At 39.4% G+C, this 18293-nt stretch overlaps 1 protein-coding gene across 6 annotated transcripts in view; it reads right to left on the reverse strand.

Moving 5' to 3' along the window:
• Nucleotides 1-1893: 1893 nt before the first annotated feature.
• TRIML2 (tripartite motif family like 2) overlaps nucleotides 1894-18293 on the reverse strand; it is a 51796-nt gene continuing 35396 nt past the window's right edge. For 4 of the 6 annotated variants that reach the window (XM_042934348.1, XM_042934347.1, XM_042934345.1 and 1 more), the window contains 7 exons: nucleotides 16306-16546; nucleotides 15935-16030; nucleotides 13137-13325; nucleotides 11656-11796; nucleotides 9244-9266; nucleotides 8974-9074; nucleotides 1894-2552 (listed from right to left, as the gene is read on the reverse strand). In XM_042934348.1, the coding sequence (XP_042790282.1) occupies nucleotides 1963-2552; nucleotides 8974-9074; nucleotides 9244-9266; nucleotides 11656-11796; nucleotides 13137-13325; nucleotides 15935-16030; nucleotides 16306-16546 (1381 nt within the window). In that variant the 3' untranslated portion in view covers nucleotides 1894-1962. Of the gene's footprint in view, nucleotides 2553-8973; nucleotides 9075-9243; nucleotides 9267-11655; nucleotides 11797-13136; nucleotides 13326-15934; nucleotides 16031-16305; nucleotides 16547-16884; nucleotides 17015-18293 lie in introns of those variants that run through there. The other 2 variants (XM_042934350.1, XM_042934351.1) reach the window with 2 other exon arrangements.

Raw genomic sequence — 18293 nt, forward strand, 5'->3', positions numbered from 1 at the left:
TAAGCAGGAAACCCAAGAAATCAGAACCTTCCCCATGACTTCCCCATGAATTCTTTATCTTCTCTTTATCCTTTTCTTGCTTTATACAAGATCAAGAAAATTAACTGCAGTGAGGTCACTTACCTTTCCTTCTTTTAGCCCCTTATAGATTATTTCAAGCAGCCTGACCTGACTCTCAACTGAAGGTAGGAGTAGGTCTAGATTGGTAGCAGCTGTGAGCCTTCCCTTAATTCTTAACCCAGAAAGGTATCAGTAGTTCAGCTATAAAGAGCCTCACAGCTTGATTTTGCTACACATTGTAGAGCACTATTTCCAAGCTATAACTACAGAATGAAACTGGATTTTTAACTTAAATGTACCCTGGGCAAAAAGCTTAACCATATGCAAAGCGTTTTAAGGGTAGAGATATCGTTCCGGTGTGGTGGGATAATCCTAGGTGTTTCAAATCACTGGAGGCTCCTCTGATGACCCAAGATAGCCTTCCTCTCACTTAGCCCAGGATCCAAGACATTCAGTTTCTTAAAGCCACTGCTAATTATATCTTACCAGCCAACAATTTTCCTAAAACAGCAGTATGGTTGGCAATCCCAGTCACATGAACCGTGCACACTCACTTGTCACTAGATGCCATGCAAAGCTTACTCTCATCTGTAAACCAAATAGCCTATCTCCCCAGTATTATCACCATGTCTTTACATTTTAAGACTTAGAATTGCAAGCCACACAAAAGGCTATAGCCACCGACCAAACCAGCTGTTTTGTTTCTTGCTTTTACTAATTTTCTTCTTAATCTTGGCTGCATATTGTAACCGCCCAGACAGCTCTGGAAAAATGATGCCTGGGTTCCAACCCAAGATTTTGACGTAATTAGTGTGTTTCAGGAGGGGTGGCTTATTCATTATTTTTTATTTTATTTTACTTATCTTAGAGACAGAGGGAGGCAGAGAGAATCCCAAGTAGTCTCTCTACTGTCAGTGCAGAGGCCAGTGCAGCGCTCTAGCTTATAAACCGTGAGATCATAACCTGAGCCAAAGGCCAGTCGGGCACTTAACTGACTGAGCCACCCAGGTGCCCCAGATAATTTTAAAAAACTCCTCAGGTGATTTTAGGATAAATCAAATTTGTAAACCTGCTACTGTACATGAACAATAATTTTTTTCTTTTTTTAATGTTTGTTTTTGAGAGAGAGCGAGTGAGCATGAGGGGATGGGGGAGGCAGAGAGGGGAACATCACATCCAAAGTGGCTTGAACTCATAAACCCTGAGACAATGACCCGAGTTGAAGTTGGATGCTTAACCACCCATGTGCCTCCTCCCCCAAGACTTATTGTGATTTGCTGTGAAGATGTGCAAAGACTTTTCTTGTCTTGACTTTACTTGTATATCTTGAAGCATTGAATTATCAGGCTTCTTATAAGAAATCTAATTATCCTTGTAAGAAAGTAGAATACTTGCAAAAATAATTTTAAAATATTCACATTTTCTGCAATACCTCCTCCCCACCCAGATAAAGTACCCCGGGAAATCGAGTTCTCTGTTTAGAACGATGTCAGGAAGTCTTGACACTGCCAGTAATAGGATCAAAGGATGTCTTCATTTCACCTGTCACTGTGATGATGTCCTCAAATCTAAAGTCTTGATTCATCTAATTGTGTTTTCAGAACTCGCTAGAGTCCTTAACTTAGTCCTATAGAGTCCAGGCTGTATTACTTCTCTAAGTTCCCAATTTTATGCTGCATATGCATTTATTGTTCTAATTAGTAGGGCCCTTCCGTTATTATCATTCATGACTCAGTTTCAATGTAACCTCTGCCACTAAATAAGTGTTGAAAGCCACATGAATGCAAAAACTCTGGGATAATGAACTAGATTCCAACTCAAGTGTGAGAAATCTTTTATTGGATTACTTTATGTAGATTCTTTTACAAAGTCAAACTCTTTACTTCTGCCCCCTCTTAGATTTCATGCCAAGGAAGACTGTGGGCTAACAGTAACATCACAAGAAGAAACGGGAGGAAGGCAAATGCTAAGTGAGTCTGAATTTGTGACTCCACTTGGGATACAAAGAGAAAATATGGGCTTGAGAGCTCCTTGGAAGGTGAGGGAAGAGAAATTACAAATGAGGGATCTGTTTGCCACATCATAGAAGGATATCTGCCCAGACTCACAGTCTAGGAAGACTCCAACTTTGTGCATCTGCTCTCCTCTCAAGGAGACCCTCTTCAGAGGGGGAAAGGCCCAGAAGGTATAATTGGTTCCCATCAAAGAACCCATGAGCAAGACTTTATTTCCCGAAGTGGTGGGTAGATCACCATGTCTGCTGGCAGAATCTTCAGATACCCCCAACTGCCACTTGGTGGCCTTCTCCACATCCACCTCCCAGTAGTGCCTCCCTGAGGTGAAGCTTTCCACACCCAACACGGTGGCACTGAAGACAAATCTTCCTGGGCTGTGAGGCACGTCCTGCTGGACATTTCTGAGATGCATGCTTCTCAGATCCTCAGATAAGACCAAACAGGGATTAGCTGTTTTAGGATCCAAAGTGACAGCTCCTGCAGGGAGAGAGAAACTCAGTTAAACTCAGTGAGAGTTGTCCATGCCCACACCACAGACTATTTCTAACATGCAGAGGCTTGCCAATGAGTGGGCTCGTGTCACAGGCACAGATATGGAAGAGGCAATCCAAGAGTTCAGGACAGGTAACCTCTGAGCTTTGTTTCAAGAAGTGGACACCAGAGAAGAAAGTGAGATAATGGAAGGAGATGCAATCTGAGGAGGAAGAACAAAGAATAATGGAACACACAGAGGTTTGGAAGTACCTGTCAAACCAGAAAGGAATTTGAGCAGGCTGTAAAAATGGCATCCAATCCTACTTAGGTATCACCTGGGACCCATCTCTACTCCTCTGAAGATCTCCAAGCCTGGAACTCCAAGATCTATTCCCCTACAGAATCATCAGAATCTCCTAACAGATCAGGCTTTTCCCTGTGACCGGCTGTGATTCCCTGTAACTGAATTGCTCTCATCTTAAATATCACCAGAGTGTGACCCGGATGCCTATAAATTGTTGCCAGCAGGCCCTTGATATTGAGTAAATCAAAAGAACATATTAGCAGAGGCTAGAAGACCTGAAGGAATCCTCCAGAAAAAAAAAAAAAAATCAAGCTGAGAACAAGAAAGCTCAATGTGATTTCTTATACCTGGATGAAAGTAACACTTGCCTTCATACCTCAAACTGTTCCTTCTCTTTATCTCTTTCTCCTCAACCGTTTCTCAGGGCTAAATGGTGGGTCGTCCTTTTCACTACATGCACTCTTTCTCCCCAGGTTACTTCACCTAGCCTCAGTTTTAAATATCTTCTATATGTTCATGGCTTACTTCATGGAGAAGTTGCGAAATACCAGTTCGAAATAACACAAGCATTTAACACATACTGTGCCCAAAATGGAACTTCAAAACTACCCCTTTCTAGTTTCTACTTCAGTTAACATCATACTTACTTCTTCAGTTGCTAAAGCATAAACCTGGAGTAGTTCCTTATTTCTTACTCTAATTTCTAATCCAGCAGAAAGTTTTGATGCCAAATGCACTTAAAGTTCTGGAGTTTAGGCCTCATTCATATTATTAGGTGGTCTTAAAAGCCATAAGCCTTTACATTTAAATACAAGTTGTCCCAGACTTTTAGTATTTCCAGAAGATGGGCAGAAACATATGCGGACTCTCTCTACAATAACGCATATATTCATTTTTGAACTCAAAGAATTTCTAAAAATAATATCCAAGGAAAAAAGCAAAACTTTCTGTTTAAAAAAATCAAACACATACTCAAAGTAAGAAAGCGCTATTTTTTTTTTAATTTGTTTTTAATGTTTATTTTTGAGACAATGCGACAGAGTGCAATCAGCAGAGGGGCAGACAGAGGGAGACACAGAATCTGAAGCTGGCTCCAGGCTCTGAGCTGTCAGCCCAGAGCCTGACGCAGGGCTCGAACTCACAAACCGTGAGATCATGATCTGAGCCAAAGTCGGACGCTTAACCAACTGAGCCACTCAGGCGCCCCAAGAAAGCACTATTGAGATTAGCAGAAATAAACCTGAATAACTTTAGATATTGGAATTACCAGGCACTGAACTAAAATAATTTTTGCTTACAAGTTTGAAGACAAAAGAAAAGCTTAAAAATATCTACAGGATATAGAAAAGCTAAAAAGCAAGACCAAATGGATTTGACAAAGAACAAAATAGATTATCTAGAAATGAAAATTAAAGTGTCTATGACTCCACCAAAAGTCTGCTAGAACTGATATATGAATTTAGCAAAGTCGCAGGGTACAAAATTAATGTACAGAAATTGGTTGCATTTTTATACACGAATAATGAAGCAACAGAAAGAGAAATAAAGAAACTGATCCCATTCACAATTGCACCAAGAACCATAAAATACCTGGGAATAAACCTAACCAAGGATGTAAAAGATCTGTATGCTGAAAACTATAGAAAGCTTATGAAGGAAATTGAAGAAGATACAAAGAAATGGAAAAACATTCCATGCTCATGGATTGGAAGAATAAATTTTGCTAAAATGTCAATACTACCCAAAGCAATCTACACATTCAATGCAATCCCAATCCAAACTGCACTAGCATTCTTCTCAAAGCTAGAACAAACAATCCTAAAATTTGTATGGAACCACAAAAGACCCCGAATAGCCAAAGTAATGTTGAAAAAGAAAACCAAAGTGGGAGGCATCACAGACTTTAGCCTCTACCACAAAGTTGTAATCATCAAGACAGTATGGTACTGGCACAAAAACAAACACATAGACCAATGGAATCGAATAGAGAACCCAGAATTGAACCCATAAACGTATGGCCAACTAATCTTTAACAAAGCAGGTAACAGTATCTGATGGAAAAAAGTCTCTTTAACAAATGGTGCTTGGAGAACTGGACAGCAACATGCAGAAGAATGAAACTAGACCACTTTCTTACACCATCCACAAAAATAAACTCAAAATGGATGAAGGGCCTAAATATGAGACAGGAAACCATCAAAACCCTAGAGGAGAAAGCAGGAAAAAAACCTCTCTGACCTCAGCCGCAGCAATTTCTCACTTGACACGTCTCCAAAGGCAAGAGAATTGAAAGCAAATATGAACTATTGGGACGTCATCAAGATAAAAAACTTCTGCACTGCCAAGGAAACAATCAACAAAACTAAAAGCCAACCAACGGAATGGGAAAAGATATTTGCAAATGACATATTGGATAAAGGGCTAGTATCTAAAATCTATAAAGAACTCACCAAACTCCACATCCAAAAAACAAATAATCCAGTGAAGAAATGGGCAGAAGACATGAATAGACACTTCCCTAAAGAAGACATCCAGATGGCCAACAGGCACATGAAAAGATGCTCAATGTCACTCCTCATCAGGGAAATACAAATCAAAACCACACTGAAATACCACCTCACACCAGTCAGAGTGGCTAAAATGAACAAATCAGGAGACTATAGATGCTGGAGAGGATGTGGAGAAATGGGAACCCTCTTGCACTGTTGGTGGGAATGCAAACTGGTGCAGCCACTCTGGAAAACAGTGTGGAGGTTCCTCAAAAAATTAAAAATAGTTCTACCTTATGAGCCAGCAATAGCACTGCTAGGAATTTACCCAAGGGATACAGGAGTGCTGATGCATAGGGGCACTTGTACCCCAATGTTTATAGCAGCACTTTCAACAATAGCCAAATTATGGAAAGGGCCTAAATGTCCATCAACTGATGAATGGATAAAGAAGATGGGGTTTATATATCCAATGGAATACTACTTGGCAATGAGAAAGAATGAAATCTGGCCATTTGCAGCAACGTGGATGGAGTTGGAGGGTATTATGCTAAGTGAACGAAATCAGTCAGAGAAAGCCAGATACCATACGTTTTCACTCATGTGTATCTTGAGCAACTTAACAGAAGACCATGGGAGGGGAAGGAAGGGGAAAAAAAAGTTACAGAGAGGGAGGGAGGCAAACCATAAGAGACTCTTAAATACTGAGAAAAAACTGAGGGTTGATGGGGGGGTGGGGGAAAGGGGAAAGTGGGTGATGGGCACTGAGGAAGGCACTTGTTGGGATGAGCACTGGGTGTTGTATAAATAAACTGAAGTGTCTATGGACGATTATAAGAAAGCTATATATCAATATGCCTCATTAACCTATATACCAAAATTCTTTAAAGTATTAGCACATTGAATCCAGCAATATATAAAATGGATAAAACATCACAACCAGGTTTACTCCTGGAATGCAAGGCTGGGCCAACATATGAAAAAATATATTTGCCATATTAATATATGAAGAAAAAATATGCATCTAATAAATTCAACATTTGTTCATGATACAAAGTTTTAGCAAACCAGGAATAGAGGGAGAACTTCCTTAACTTGATGAAAGGCAACTACAAAAACCTACAGCTAATGAAAAGTTCAAGGTGAAAGACTTAATGCTTTCTTTCACCCTAAGATCAAGAACAAGGCAAATGTTTCTCAGTGCTCCTATGTGATATTATATTTGAGGTCATAGCACCAGTACAACAAGGTGAGAAAAATACAGAAAGGATTACATATTGTAAAGAAATAAAACTGCCTGTATTAATAGAGCACCTGACTCTCTTTGCAGAAAATCCCAAAGAATCCATAAAAAAGCCACCAGCTCTGAATGAGTTTAGCATAGTCATAGATGCAATGTCAATATATACAAATTACTTTTATATATAAGCAATAAACTAGAAATGAATAAAATTTCAATTAGAAGTGTGTATAAGAACTAAAAACTATAAAATACTTAGAGACCCATCTAATATGCATGATATTTGTTTGCTGAAAACTTCAAAACATTGATGAGTGAAGCAAACCTAAAAAGAAATATGTCATCTTATCCCTAAATTAATCTATACGTTCAATATAACACCATTTAAAATCTCAGGGTTTTTTTTGTAGAACCCAACAAGCTGATTTTAAAATTTATGTGAAAAAGCAAAGGATCTAGAGTAGGCAAAATTATTTTTATAAGAACAAATTTGGAAAACTCACATGCCAATTTTAAGACTTCCTATAGAGTACACATTCAAGACAGTGTTGTATTAGCAAAAGGAAAAACACAGTGATCAATGGACCTATTAGAGTTAATATAGACCTGCTTAAATGTGCCAGCTGATTTTCAACAAAGGTGCTAAGTAAATTTAATGAATAATATCTTCACCAAATAATGCTGGAACATGAGCAAAAAAGGATACATACATGAACAAAAAAGGAGCGGGTGGGGAGTTATACCAGATCCTGAGTCATACACACATATGACTCCAAAAGAATAACAGACATAAATGTAAGAGCTAAAGCTTCAAGAAAAAAAAAATCTTTATTTGGATACTAAAATACTTCTTAGCACACAAATAGCACAAACCATAACAGAAAAAAAGTTGGTAAGCTGAATTTCAAAATTATTTGCAATAATCAAGATATACAAGCCACCCAAGTGTCCACCAACAGATGAATGGGTAAAAAAGAAGTGGTAGATATACACAATGGAATATCAGTCAGCCACACAAAAGGATGAAATCTTGCTATTTGCAACAACATGGATGTAAATAAAGACTATAATGCTAAGTGAAATAAGCGAGTCAAAGAAATACAAATACCATGATTTCATTCATGTGGAATTTAAGAAACAGAACAAATGAACAAAAAGAAGACAAACTGAAAAACAGACTCTTTAACTATGAGAACCAAACTGATGGTTACCAGAGGGACGCAGGTTGGGGAAGGGGTATAACAGGCAATGGGGAATAAGAATACACTTCACATGATGAGCACTGTGTAATGTACAGGCTTGTTGGATCACTACTTGTGCACCTGAAACTAGTAACACACTGTGCACTAACAACATTGGAATTAAAATTAAAAATTTAATAAAAAAAGAAAATATAAATCACAGAGTGGAATAAATATTTGCAAAACGTGTCTGATAAAGAACTGGTAAATATTAATCAGAAAATATAAAGAAATCACAAAACTCAATAATATACAACAAAATTTTAAAAATAGGCAAAATGTTTATAGATATACTTCAAATAGATATAATAAAGTACAAATAAACATGAAAATATGCTCGACATCCCTAGTCATTTCAGAAATGCAAATTAAAATTTAAAGTGATATATAACTACGTATCTATTAGGTCAGCTTTAATTAAAGAAAAAAAAAGTGACACTACCAAATGCTTATGACGATGTAGAGCAACTGAATCTCATACATTAACAGTGGGAATGCAAAATGGCACAGCCAATTTGGAAAACAAATTTTACAGTCCCTCTCCTAGATATGCAACCAAGAGAAAGGAAGTCATGTCCACTTAAAACTCCCTAAGCAAATATTTATAGCATATATTTAGAAATAACTCAAGTGGCCATGGAACTGCAAGAGAATAAATTGTGGTCTATTCATACAATGGAGTACAACACAACAACAAAAAAGAATAAACTACTGATACACACAAACTTGGATATGCCTCTCATGCTTTACGCTAAGTGAAAAAAGCCAGACTCAAAAGGCTACCTACCGTATGAATCCACCTGCAGGACATTCCAGAAAATGCAGTGGGGCAGGAGATAGAAATCTTTCATTATACATGTTGACATTTTTTCCCCTAGAAGTTTAATTTTTTTTTTTTTTAATTGAAATCTGCTTGCAATCATGTTTCAGGGTTGAAAACTGGGAAAGGATTTGCACAGGAGAGCCTTTCAACATAAGAGCATACAATTATTTTCTTGATAACTATCCAATGTGCACAGCATTATTAAACTCTCCAGTCTTTTTAAATCCTTAAGCTCTTTGGAATCTACTTGTATTTACGGTAGGATGTTCGCTGGATTTTCCAATACAAAGTCAAGTGCCCTGTAATCATGGAGGTGTGTCGACTTACTTTGCAGAACTTTGAGCATTCTGCTCATTCCTGTTACTTGGCATAAACTCAGGTCCGTGATTTGGGCTTGCTCCAGACACTGAAGCAGTAGTGACTCACTCCTATTAAAAAAAGGACAGCCTGTTACCTGTGCAGACGCCAGGCCCCCCACTATTCAGAGGATGGATCTTGTTACATGACCTCCCGATCCTTACCCCAACATCCCTACTCCTGGGTGCTCGTGTGTCAGACCTTGACTCCCACCCCAATGTTTCCAAAATGAAAACTTACCTTTTCAAAGAAGATCCTGCATTCTGCAGGGTGAAAAAGAGGTAAGGTTAGTATCTGAGCCACGCCTCTTGTGAGTTGTACCCCTGAAAATATCTTCTCATAATGAAACTCGATTTCTACATAATTTCCTCAGCTTCATGGTACTAATTATCAGATACCAAATTTTAACACTGAATGGCAGAAGTCAGAAAAAATACTTAAAATCACGGTTATATTCCCAAGGTAACTATTTGGGTTTTTTGTTTTAATATTCTTAGTTTTATTATTCAGGGACTATATAGTCATTTTACATGGAATTTAGAACCTGCTGAGTCAGATGATGTCTTGACAAGATTTATATTTAATCTGGATGTCTTTCTTTCCTTCTTTTAAAACTTTTTTTTAAGGTTTATTTATTTTGAAAGAGAGAGAGAGACAGAGAGACAGACAGACAGAGGGAGAGAGAATTCCAAGCAGGCTCTGCACTGTCAGTGCAGAACCTGATGTGGGTCTTGAACCCACAAACCATGAGATCATGACCTGAGCCGAGATGGAGAGTCCAGATGCTTGGGGTGCCTGTGTGGTTAAGTGTCCGACTTTGGCTCAGGTCATGATGTAATGACTGCAAAATTTATCACATCATACAATTATAATACAATATTGTTTTATATATTCATTATACCACGCATTAGATCTCTATTGTTTATTACTATTCATTACAAGTTTGTGCCCTTAAACACCATCACTCTTATCAACGATCTGTCACCCTATTCCATTCTCCAGTAAGTACCCTTTTACTTTTGTTTTTTTAAATAGGTTTAACTTTTTTAGATTCCACATATAAGCAATATTGTACAATAGTTGTATTTCTGACTTATCTTGCTTAAGCACAATGTGTTCACAGTCTATCCATGTTATCACAGATGGGAGGATATTTTCCTTTCTCGTGGCTCAGTAATATTCCATCATTTATATGTACCACACCTTTTTCATTCATTTATCTGTTAATGGACATTTGGGTTGTTTCCAAACACGAGTATGTGCATCCCTTTGAAATTCTGTTTTCATTTCCTTTGGGTATAGGCACACAAAGGGAATTCCTGGATCATATGGAAGATCTATTTCTCATTTTTTGAAATACTTCCACATTGTTTTCTACAGCGGTTGGACCAATTTACATTCCCACCAACAATGTTTAAGTACTCCGTTTCACCACATCCTCACCAGCACCCATTGTCTTTTATTGATGATAGTCATTCTAACAGTTGAGAGGGTCTATCTCATTGTAGTTTTTTATTTAAATGTTTATTTTTGAGAGAGGAGAAAGGGAGGGAGGGAGAGGGAGACAGGGAGAGAGGGGGAGAGGGAGTGGGGGGAGAGAGAGAGAGAGAGAGGGAGAGAGAATCCCAAGCAGGCTCTGCACTGACAGCATGGCTCGATCCCATGAACCATGAGACCATGACCTGAGCTGAAATCAAGAGGTGGACACTTAAATGACTGAGCCATCCAGGTGTCCCTCACCGTGGTTTTGATTTACCTTTCCCAAGGGACATATTTTCCATTCCTCACCTCAGTCATCTTATCCAGAATAGTCATCATTTCAAACTCTGCCCATCTACTTGCTTTCTATACTGTCAATGGCAAGAGTTGAGCAGGCGCAAGGGCTTGCTAAACTGGGGACGGTGGGGGAAGCTGGGTCAGAAGCTGAGCATAACTGAGCCACACCTACTTTAACTGTCTGGGACTGGGCTCTAGAATAGAACCCAAGAGTTTATCAGCAAGTGTTTTTCAAATAAGAGCACTCCCATTGCAAATATGAGTTCAGCAGCAGCAGGATATGGATAAAGTCTTAAAAAGATAATAATTTACTAGTTGAAAGGTGATGCATTTAAAATATACAATACTATGCAAATAAATCTCACCCTTGTTTCTCCAAGGTTACTGCTCAATGTTTGTGTTACAATCTCTGCGTTTATTTTGCCAAAGTCAGTCCGTGAATGTTAATGAACATATGTCTATACATATATACGTATCCACAAAACCAAACAAAAAAGCAGTTCCGTATGTTTCCACTCCAATCAAATACCCTGAAAATACCTTTTACCACTATAGAGTTGCTTCATTCTTTTTTTCTGGTTGCAGAATATTCTATTGTATTGATGTGTCATTATTCGACTAACCAATTATTCACCCTAATAAGGGATATCTCAATTCAAATTACTGATAGTCTTAAGGTGAGAATTCATACCATGAAGTAACTCTCCCCTGTACCAGGGTTTTAGATAATTCATAATGCTTTTGGTGACTGCCAAAAGCTACACAGCCTTCATGTATGTTTGCAAATCATAGAATATTCTAGAATTGACACTTAATGAGCACGGTCCACTTCTCATTTCTCAAATACTGCAATGAAGATCATTTCTGGAATCTTACCTGGAGCACCATTAGGGTGTATTTCCCACACTTCTTCTCCAGCTCTACAGTCATCTTTTGGAGGCTGCAGATGTGTCCCGAAAGCCGGCCTTCACTCTCCTTCAGTTTATTCATGTTCTCTTTCCCCAAATCGTTCAGTCTCTGCAGAATCATCTCCTTATTACTATTTTACAAGTGATAATCTCATTTATTCACTAATTCAACTACCTCTTCAATGCACTTTTCTTCCTGCCATCTCAGAAATACATATAAGTAGATATGGCCCGACAACTCCTCTGTGTCAAGGACACCTCAGTAGAAGCTAGATTCTTTGACACAATATATTTGTGTTGATGTGGAAGGTATGCACATAGTCCACTTATACAGAAGACAACCTGACTCTAAAACAGATCATGTTATTTTGCTGTACAGTTTTGTCCAGAAAGTCTCCTGTTACCTTCATTAAATTAAATTTGAAATTAAAAATATAATCAATTAATAAGAAAGAATGAATCAAGCTACTGACATTTTTTATCCTTGCAAAGATGCTCTATCTAGGCATAAGAGCACATGCTCATGTTATTTTTTTTCTTAACACAAATGATGCATATTATACCCTACTTAAAAAAAAAAATTTTAATGTTTATTTTTGAGAGAGACAGAGAGTGAGCACGGGAGGGAAAAAGAGAGAGGGAGACAGAATCTGAAGCAGGCTCCAGACTCTGAGCTGTCAGCACAGAGCCCGAAGTGGGGCTCGAACCCACAAACTGTGAGATCATGACTTGAGCTGAAGTTGGTCGCTTAACCTACTGAGCCACCCAGGCGCCCCTACTTGTTTTTTATTAATAAATAATATGCTCTTGGAGAGCATTTCTTATCCATACACATACAGCTGTGTTATCTTTTCTAACTGCCCAAGAGCATTCCATTTTAAGTACATAATACAATCTATTTTGAGAGTCCTGGTTTGATGGATATAGGTTGTACTTAATCTCTTGCTATCATAAACATTACAGTTAATAATAATGCCTAATAGTCTCCACTGCATAATACGTACAAACACTATTTAAAGAGCTTTATGTAGATTATAACATTCAATCCTCACAATAGCATAAAAACTACAGGTATTTTCTCCACTTTATAGCTAAGGAAACTGAGTCTCAGGTTAAACAACATGTATAGGTTAGACTAGCCACTTAGAGACTAGTAAATAGCAGAAGCCAGGTAGGAATTTCACCAGTCTGGCTTCAAACATGACCTCTAAACCATGGCTCTATACTGGAATAATTTTACAGCATTCCCTTATCCTTGTATCTTTTTATATGCATGTAAGTATATCTGTAAGATAAGTGACCGGAAATAGAACGGCTGGCTGAATACATACATTCTTTCAATGTACGTGTGGCTGTCACTGGATGTCTCATTCTAGAATTGGCATAATGTTCAGCTCCCCTTTCCCTCATTTCCCAAATACTGTGAGCGTGCCGTTTTCCACCTCTCACCTGTAGCGTTTCCTGGGACTGCCCCTTCAGGTCTGTGGCAAAAGCCAGCACTTGATTCAGATGGTCTTCCCTCAACTTTGGGTTGAATATGCAGTCTTGTAGGCTCCGGAAGTTCATCTCTTCAACCATCAACCGGAACCTTATTCTATATTCAGACTCAATCATCTCTTTAAAATCCTGCTCTTCTCCCTTCATCACAGATATAGATAAGAGACTTCAAGTTAAACAGCAGAGATAAATATTCATGGTCACTTTCCATCTCTAACTCCAATACAAAGACAAGGGAATATCAAGTACAGGGGAAGAAACAAAATGCATACATACAGAGGGCAAAGAAAGTTTCAAGATCAACCAACATCAACATAATCTTAGAACATGCGATGCGGATGAACACATGTTAACTGACTTAGAAAACTGAGGAATCTACAATCACAGTGACAAAGAGGGGGAGGTGAGGAAAATTGGAAGGTGGGGCAAATGGATTTGGCTGATGCTTTGGATAGTGAGTATCAGGAAAGGGAAATGGTAGGGTGACACCAAAGTTGTTAGATAAAGCAACTGGAAGAAGGAAGTTGCCAAAACAGGAAAACAAGGGAGGGATAGATTGTAGAGGCAGGGAGTGTATGAGCAGCTCAGTTTTTGGACATGCTGGTTTTGATTAGTCAATCAGTCAACCAAAAGAGATGTTGAATAGAAGTTGGATGTGAAAGCCTGTATCACTTGGAAGTCGGAGCTACCGACTGGCACTGGGAGTGGCCAGCTTAATGATATTTCATCTCATGAGACTCCGCAGTCAATACTTACCAAGAACCGAACCACTGCTCACCACCTCTACCACTAACCCCTGGTTCACCATCACCTGTCCCTGATAACTACAACAGTCCCCTGTCAAGTATCCCACCTCTGCTCTCACCCTCCTACAGTCTTGTCTGATCTCAGCAGTCAGTGTTTCTGTGAGAATGAAAGTTCCATCAAGCCACCCCTCTGTTCAAAACTTTCCTTGTTTCCCTATTTCATTTAAAAAAATTTTTTTAAAGTTTATTTATTTATTTTGAGAGATTAAGACAGAGAGCAGGGGAAGGGCAGAGAGAGAGAGTGAGAGAGAGAATCCCAAGCAGGCTCTGCACTGCCAGCACAGATCCTGATGTGGGGCTGGAAACCAAGAACTTTGACATCATGACCTGAGCTGAAATGAAGTCAGATGCTTAACAGACTCAGCCACCAAGGCACCCTTCCCTATTTCATTTAAAGTCATCTGCCCTAGGGGTGCCTGGGTGGCTCATTCGGTTAAGTGGGCTTTAGCTCAGGTCATGATCTCTCAAAGGTTAGGTTTGTGAGTTTGAGCCCCACTTCCTGCTCTGTGCCAACAGCCCAGTCTGGAGCCTGCTTCAGATTTTATGTCTTCCTCTCTCTCTGCCCCTCCCCTGTTGGCACTGTCTCTCTCCCCCTCAAAAATAAATAAACATAAAAAAAAAAAAAAAAAAAGTCAGCTGCCCTATAGATTTGGCCCCTTTATCTTCTAATCTCACCTATCAGCTTCCACTGCCTTTCCAGCCCCAACTAAGAACCTACCAGATTCTTCCCAAAACAGTATAACTCAATCCCTCAACAGCTTGAGTTTTCTCAAATGCCACTTTCTGAACAAGGTCCTGATCACTTTATTTCAAAGTATATCCCATCATGCTTCCCTCCGCCCACCCCTCCCTGAATGTATAGCATTTACCATGTAACATTCATTTTACTTATTTGGTTTACTTCCATGAGAATGTCAGTTGCACAAGGGCAATTTTTTTTCCCTCTCCTACTACTGAATCTCCAACACCTAGTATAGTCCCTGGCAAAGAGTGGGACCCCAATATTTTATTTTTGAATATATGGTGGTTAAGGCTGAAAAAAATGGGGATCAGCTGAAAAGTTCTTGCAGAGTCAGTCAATTCTTCTCTTCTATCATCTTCAACTAGCCATTTATTGTCTTTAAAATTGAAAGAGAGAAGAGTCAGAATCTGGATATCTGGCACAGAATAGAGTTAAAGGCTTGAGTTAGAAGGTTTGAAATCAGAAGTGAAACATGGGCATAACAGACAGCAAGCCCTCATTCTGGACAGTAATTCTCAAACTGCCTTTTAAATGGTTTTAGGATTAAAATTTTAAAAAAGGGGAGGGGGCACCTGGGTAGCTCAGTTGGTTAAGCATCTGACTTTGGCTCAGGTCATGATCTCATGGTTTGTCAGTTTGAGCCCCACATCAGGCTCTGTGCTGACAGCTCAGAGCCTGGAGCCTACTTCAGATTCTGTCTCCCTCTCTCTCTGCCCCTCCCCCACTCACACTCTGTGTCTCTCTCCTTCAAAAATAAATAAACTTAAAAAAAATAATAAATGGTTTCAGGATTTACATGGCCACCGACACTACATGAGATGCTCACTCGCCCATGGCACTGTTATAAACTGTTATCAATCATTAGTATCTTCCAATAAGGGTTACAAATGTCATTTCACAAATTTAAGAGTTAATTTGTATTCTTTTTACCATAAAAAAAGTTCAGGATCTTCTTATATATTCAAAAGGTAGTTGCATTTCCTTTTCTGCAAAATCTCATTTCTTTGATCATTTTTCTATTGAATTTCTAGTCTTCTGCTTACTGATGTTAGACAGTTCTTTATTCATAAAGAAATTAACACTTTTCCTACCAATGGATTTCAAATATTTTTCCTGGTTTGTCATTCATCTTTTGACTTTGTTTATGTTATTTGCTGTCCAACGTTATAGGTAATTCCCTAAGACTCGAGATAAGCACTGACCTGAATCATCACCATTCTTTCTTGCTCATCAGCCAATATGCTTTTAGCTACTTCAAGTTTCTCCTTCAATGTGTTCAATATCTCCTGGAATAACTTCTGCAGAGAAATAGATCACAAAACTCTAGGTAAAGTAATCGCTTTAGAATAGTTAGATTTTTCACCTTGGACAACTGAAAAAGGGCCAATACACCTATGTTTTCTTAGCCTTTAAGTTTAAGGTCTAAATATAGTACCTGTCTAGAATTCTCTGATAAACACTGCCTAAGGGAAGTGGCCTTGCGGGATCAGAATATCGCCTCCCCTCCCCCAAATAAGTGAGTAAGAGGAGGCGGCCAGTGTTAAGAGTGCTCTGGGATCTGCAGGAGGCTCACCCTATAAACGCCAGCAGCCTCTTGTACTCCACACACCAAGTGATTCTCGTGCTCCTGAGAGTGGAAGCACTGGCCACACAGCAGGATTTGGTCATCAACACAGAACGACTGCACTAGTTCCAGGTGTTTCTCACAGTAGACATCTTCCGGGAATTTTCGCTGTAACTGGGAGCTGAGCCTCCTGGACATCCTGGCAGGTGTCCCTAGGTGAACTTTCTGCCGTGGAATACCTCCCTGCACACTGAACCATAAAAGAGTGGCGGTGATTTGGGGGAGTCACACTTGCCAACCGCGGTGTCCACCCTCAGCCAAGCATAAGATCCCCTCAGCGCATCCGCGGCTCCTGGAACCCGCAGGTCTTCCGCAGCCAGCAGCCACGTGCTCGGGGGAGGACACACGGGACTCACACCCGTATCCTGAGATTGAGGGGGCTTCCAAGTTTTCTCAAAATTTAGCACTGGGCTGAAAATTAGTTACAAGCGAGGACACAGGACACCACTTCCCTGTAAGGCACTAGGGAAAAAAAAAAAAAAAAAAAAAGCAGCTGAAGAAGAAAGAAAAAGAAGAAAAGGCACTTACTAGAAGGCAGAGAGTATTAAAACTCTGGAGGAACATCCGGGACTAGAGTGCGGCAAAGACGGGCTTCAGGCATTTAAGGACGCTCTCCCTTTCCCAGGGCTTGCACAAGCCGGAAAATGCAGCCAGCTTCCCGGGCCTCCTTAAAGGGGAGTGGCACTTGGGTGCCAAATTTAAGGGAGAACCCGCTTTCTAAGTACGCATGCGCCTAAGTGTGAGGCACCTCAAGTTTTGTGCGCAAAGCCGAAGACATCTGTCGTCTAAGAGCTGGCCAATAAAGATATCGATTAAAAAAATAAAAAGGCACCCCCAAAAGAAAAAACAAAAATGCTAACGGGAAACTGCTTTTAAGGAAAGAGAGAAAGGGATCTATAATCTCCTCCATCCCCATTTCCAGACGATTCTGATTACCTTTGATCAACAATTCCACTGATACTCGAGGAACATTTTAATTCTATTCCTAAAAGGGATTACCCACTGAATTTGGGTAGCTTTTCACCAACGAAGAATTGCCTTGCCTTACTTCTTTTCTAACCATCTCCAGCCATTCATACGGTGGTGACACTGTAACACCAAGTATTAATTTCTCAAAAAAAAAAAAAAAAAAAAATCCTCTATCCTGTTTACATTTGTCCCCATTCCATCTTATTAACTAGCTCTTTCGACAAACTCTTGGAACAAATCTGACAGACCTCAGAAGTCCCAGACTTCCATTTGTGGACTTACTAGCTTCCCCACCCGCCCGCCATGATGCTCTCACTGTCACTCAAACACTGCCATCAACTAGAACTCCTGTCTTTTCATTCCTTCTTATTTTTTTTTAATTTTTTTTAAATGTTTATTTATTTTTGAGACAGAGAGAGACAGAGCATGAACGGGGGAGGGTCAGAGAGAGAGGGAGACACAGAATCGGAAGCAGGCTCCAGGCTCTGAGCCATCAGCCCAGAGCCTGACGCGGGGCTCGAACTCACGGACGCGAGATCGTGACCTGAGCTGAAGTCGGACGCTCAACCGACTGAGCCACCCAGGCGCCCCCCTTCTTATTTTTAATTTAAGGCATGCAAAACACTTTTATAGTTCTGCAGTTGATTAATTGTGTATATATGATAACTTTGTATTTTGTGAGGATGAATATTAAAGCAGTTTTCAAAGTGTGGTTCCCAAGACTTGATTTGCCTTTTTTACTGTGCTAACATTTGTGCTGATAGTAGATAAAACTTCTGGCATCTTACCATTCATCAAGTAAGTAGCACCAAGTATGGTCATTTATTGTGTTTTTCAATCTCTTGCATACTCCCAGTTGATTTTTTTTTTTTTTTTTTTTTTTTTTTTTACTTAAGAATAATCTTACTTTCTTGAAACATAATAATAAGTGAGCTATTAAGTACAGGATTTAATTAATATTTTGGGTG

This window comes from Panthera leo, chromosome B1 (genome assembly GCF_018350215.1).
Source record: "Panthera leo isolate Ple1 chromosome B1, P.leo_Ple1_pat1.1, whole genome shotgun sequence".
Classification (NCBI taxonomy): Eukaryota; Metazoa; Chordata; class Mammalia; order Carnivora; family Felidae; genus Panthera; species Panthera leo.